Genomic DNA, 4,924 nt, shown 5'->3' on the forward strand with positions numbered 1-4,924 from the left:
TATATATTATGTGTGTGTGTGTGTTATACGTATTAAAACTTAACATATTTATGAACTTTCATAAATAACATTAAATGTTAAAATACTGCATTGGAAACTTTTGACATTTAATAAACAATTAATGAAAATGTTGTAGAATCGTAAGAAAATATATATATATATAAATATTTAATATTAAGAAATTCATAACTTTTATGCCATATAATATGTACATGCTTTTCTGTATTAGTTCAAAATATATTGAAGACATTATATCTACTCAGATTTTATATCGATTTTATTTGCCCAAAGCATGATTATGAACATAACTTATGCAGTCTCAGTCTTAGGGGTAAAAAGTTTTAGGAAATTATAGTCAATCACGAAATAACTCAACATTCATAACATATCATACATTTATGACAATAATATATATATATTTTAAAAGATCAAAATCTCTTGATATTTTGACTATTAACAAGAATGTTTGATCTTTTTAATGAAATAGAGAAGCTGACATTTCGAGATATATTTATGATATAAAGCTGCAATTTGAAAATTTTCTTGCAGTCTGTTCCTTAAATCTGTGAGAGATGAATACCATAAAACAACAAAGTTTGATTTACAATATAAAAATAGAAATTATAAATTATATTTAATAAACGCGGGAAAAATATATATTTCTACTTAATAATCAGATTTGCCTTACTGTTATACAAAACGTTACACATAGGGGTTTGAATGTATTATTTAATAACGCTACATATATAAAAATTAAAAAGTTTACTATTACAAATAAATGAAGAGGTAGTTGTATATCAACATGATTTAAATAAATGAAAAAATTATTGTTTGCTTATATCAAATATTCTATATTCTAAAATGCAAAATTTTTTATCAGATATCAAATGTAATCAAGAATGTTCTCCAATGTATATAAGTTTACCTTCCAAGCCTATACTGCAGACTTTGTTGGGAACATCTAAGAATGATATGTATGATTACATTGTAATATCTTAATTATATCACACGCATCACACTCTCCCAGCAAGAAGTTTTTTGTGCTTCGTGCTTGTTATCATTTCCCATTTCATATATCGCTCTCATTCTCGGAAGAACTGCTATCGAAACCTTCGTCATGACCCACGTAGTTAGCATCATCTAAATTTAAAAAATAAAATAAATATTAAATTAAAAAGTAATATAAATATTATAAATATATTTTTTCCCTGTACAAACGGTGCAAAGATAAGGATACAGTTACCTGCAATTTCATCTTCGGGATCCCTCAAATTTTGCCGATCTTGTATATCAAAGTCAAGTGGATTGGCCATGTCCAATAATCTCAATAGCCATATAGGAAAACCGTTTTGCATTACGTAAATGTCGTTTTCATTCTCGAGATCGTTTTCCAGTACATCGATAAATGGTTGCAAGTTTTCAATATCGTTAGCATCCACAGCCATCATATTGTTACCCTCATCATCCCTATTATTGTTCGCCAAATCACCATTTTCCACCTCAATCGGTTCCAAAACGCCGAGTCTTGGCGCTTCCGCAATGCTAGGCGATTCAGAATCCGGTATATGATCTTGAGCTATGCTGGACAAATCATATTCTGGTGTTATATCTTGCACGGATGCTGAATTTGGGTAACCGGAATCCATAATTTCGGGAGACCAACTGTTCGGAGGGGTCTCAAAAGGAGAAACTGACTTAGCTTCGATATTATTTATTAATCCAACAATATTTGACGTATTTACATCTTTGCTTGTACCAACAATCTCTTCACTTTTTTTTGATACTGATGCAAACTGAACATTATTTGTATCTTTATTACTGCTACTAGATACAAGTCTATCATTTTCTAAAACACTAGTCTTTTTGGCACATTCAGTAGAAGAGCATTCGCTATTGTTCTGCGATTTGAAATTCGATAATTCTTTAGGCGGATTTAAGCTCTTTTTCCTCACATTTGGCTGTGTAAAATCAATCATGTTTTCTTGGTGCTCATTCGTACCATTATCATTTGTCTTTGTTAATGTACAGCACACGTTTTCTTCTTTGTTGTCAATATTCTTATTGTTCGATGACAAACTGTGGTGTACATCTACATTTTGTACATTATCCGCGAAATCGGACTCACGATTGATTACAACGTTCCTCTCTACAAATTTTTCATCTGTACCTTGCGTTGATTCCACAACTTCGGTAAATTCTTTATTCTCTAAACACAAATGTTGCTGTGCGTTATTGCTATCGAGACATAAGTCTACATTATTTTTTGAAATATTAGTAATATCATCGCTTAAAGAACTTGCGCACAATGTAACTGTTTCTGTAATAGTACTGTTACTAGATTTCTGACTAATATCTTTTAATGAACTACTGTTAGTTTCCAATACAGTTTCGTTAATTGTTTCTTCTATACATGATAAGATGTTCCTATTTACTGCATGCAGTTCTTTCAATTCGGGACAGTTTTGTTTAATTATATTGGTAAATGGCTTTGTAGAAGCTTTAGGTGAACTTGTAAATCTTGGTTGATTATTAACACCACTACTACTGCTACAAATATTTAATGGTACCATATCTGCCATATCATTCTTTTCATGAACTTGATTCTTAACTGAAATCATTTGTTCAAAATTACAACTATTGTCTTTTTCCGAAAAACTTTTTTTAAACGGCACGGAAATTAAATTTCGGCATTTCTTTTCAGTAAATTTTTCTATATTCATAGCCGGCTTATTTGCCATTTCAAATTGTTGAAAAGTACTGTTTAATGAAAACTGGTAAAACTTGTTGCATGATCCGTTTTGATAACTCGCGTTATGATATTCTGATAAGGAATGTTCACCATCAAATAAATAAGTATTTTCTCGGACAATAGAGCGATTTTCAGGTATGATGATGCTGGGTTGTTCATCCCAATTTTCAATGTACGAACTTCGTCCAGAAGATATCTCACTTCCTAATGATTCATCTTCAAACTTCAAATCGTTTATATTTCCTTCATTTATCAAATCAGCATTATCCCTATGAAACTTTTCATCTTCATCCTCACACTCAGAAGAAGAAACATCAATTTTTACTATTGGTCCATCTTCTCCATCTTTGATAATCCAATTTGCATCTGTTAAAACCTTTCTCAGCGTTTCTATTGTGACATTGAAATTTTTTTCTTCCAAATAAGGTAATATATCACTTAGAATTACTTCATCTCGACTCTCCTCAGTGTAGGCTAGATTAATGATATGATATGTCGCTTCATGCAGTAATTTTTCCTTGTCTGAACGATTGTCAACATATATAGGATAATCATATTTAGCCACTGTCTTAAATAATCCATCTACTCCTATTATTTTATTGCATTCTTCTATCAATGAATGTCGGTGAAATACTGCCATTTGTGTGCATGTACCTAATTCCTCAGTGCCCGCAGGTCCTTTACAAATTCCATGAAATGTCACACTATAAGATGGATATCTCACCACAATATTTCGTGCCCTGTTGACGAAATAATAGTATAAACATCAAGGAAATTTTCTACAATAATCATAAAAAAAAAAAAAAAAAAAAAAAAAAAAAAAAAAGAGAGAAAAAAACTTTTACTTAACACACACACATACTGTCGCGCCTCGTTGTGTTACGGACGAATTCCACCGAGAGTTCGAGATACCGTTTTCTCGGCGACAGCACGCTCTCTCGATTTAGCGACGACGAGTAACGATATTTCGGGGTGATGTCTCGCGCGTTCGCGCGACACGACGATCCTCTTAAAGCGCGTCCAGACTTGTAATGTTATCGTTATATCATATCATTATGTCATATTGCCGTAAAGTTATCGATGACATTTATTTGTCACGATTCGTTGTAATACGCATAATTAAAACCGAGAGGTAAAAAAAAAAAGGTAAAAAAAGTTACATATATAGACACAAATTCTGTCCTTTTACATATTAAACTATAAACTATAAAAAAATTTCCTTACACGCGATATATATATAACGTTACGAGTCTAAGAACGCTTTTAGCTTCCGCAAAAACTGCCGATGTAGACGAGGGGAGTGTCTATGCGATACTTATTACTTATTACAACTTTCCGTCGAGTCCCAGTCGGAAAGACGGTTCCTCGAGAAGACGTCTTCGACTCGGCTAGGACTCGCGGTAACAGGAGTTACGCATCTTTCTCCGCGCAGACACACTTCTGTTTTTCTCGCACGTGCGGCCGCGCGAGCCCCTTTTAACGTACTAAATTTGTAACACGTTTATATACCATAAACGAGAGAGCGTCTCTCAACACGAGAGGCTTGGTTGGTCGTCACATATTGTCATCCCTTCGGGTACAAGTGTCACACGCTCTCGGTATATATCCGTTGCATCGTTTTTCCGGATCTTTTTTCTAGAATAAAAATTCTGAGCAAGGATCTTGTTGCATTATTGTTTCGTACTCGCTCGATCTTCTTAGGATCTCGTCCTCGTGACGGCACTTTTTTCTATGAACTTTGCGATACAAATTGTTTACTGATTACAGATTGGGGTTTGCTTGATGTAGTTTTCTCTGTCTGTCTCCGTTATTATTGTTGTTATTTACTGTACTTTTATTGTTATTGTGTCGTCGATCAATCGGGAATGAGAGGAATTGGGATGCACGAGAAGTAAACGTACAGCGATATTATCCGCGATATTGTGCGGTATTACAGGATAGAATAACGGAGGCTGCAATGACAACTCGTTCGCTCACGCATTTGTCCGATTTCGTTGTCGACGACCAAGCCCAAACCGCATTTCGGGTTTTCTTTTTCGCTACCCCCCCGAGAGGGACGCGCGACAGCTCTCCTCCGATCGAGAGAGAAAGAAACGAGGAACTCTCACGTCTTTATTGTAATTCGTTCCGTTTGTCTCTCTTTTCGTCTCCTTTTCTTTCCTTTTTTTTTTTTTT

At 33.9% G+C, this 4,924-nt stretch overlaps 1 protein-coding gene across 1 annotated transcript in view; it reads right to left on the bottom strand.

The window, feature by feature from the left end:
* Positions 1-835: 835 nt before the first annotated feature.
* Positions 836-4,924, bottom strand: part of LOC115243622 — a 6,156-nt gene continuing 2,067 nt past the window's right edge. Inside the window, 3 exon segments of the mRNA XM_029820755.1 lie at positions 836-1,072; positions 1,074-1,140; positions 1,244-3,489. Of these exon segments, the coding sequence (XP_029676615.1) occupies positions 1,000-1,072; positions 1,074-1,140; positions 1,244-3,489 (2,386 nt within the window). The 3' untranslated portion in view covers positions 836-999.

Source organism: Formica exsecta, unplaced genomic scaffold (genome assembly GCF_003651465.1).
Source record: "Formica exsecta isolate Colony F162 unplaced genomic scaffold, ASM365146v1 scaffold72, whole genome shotgun sequence".
Lineage (NCBI taxonomy): Eukaryota > Metazoa > Arthropoda > Insecta > Hymenoptera > Formicidae > Formica > Formica exsecta.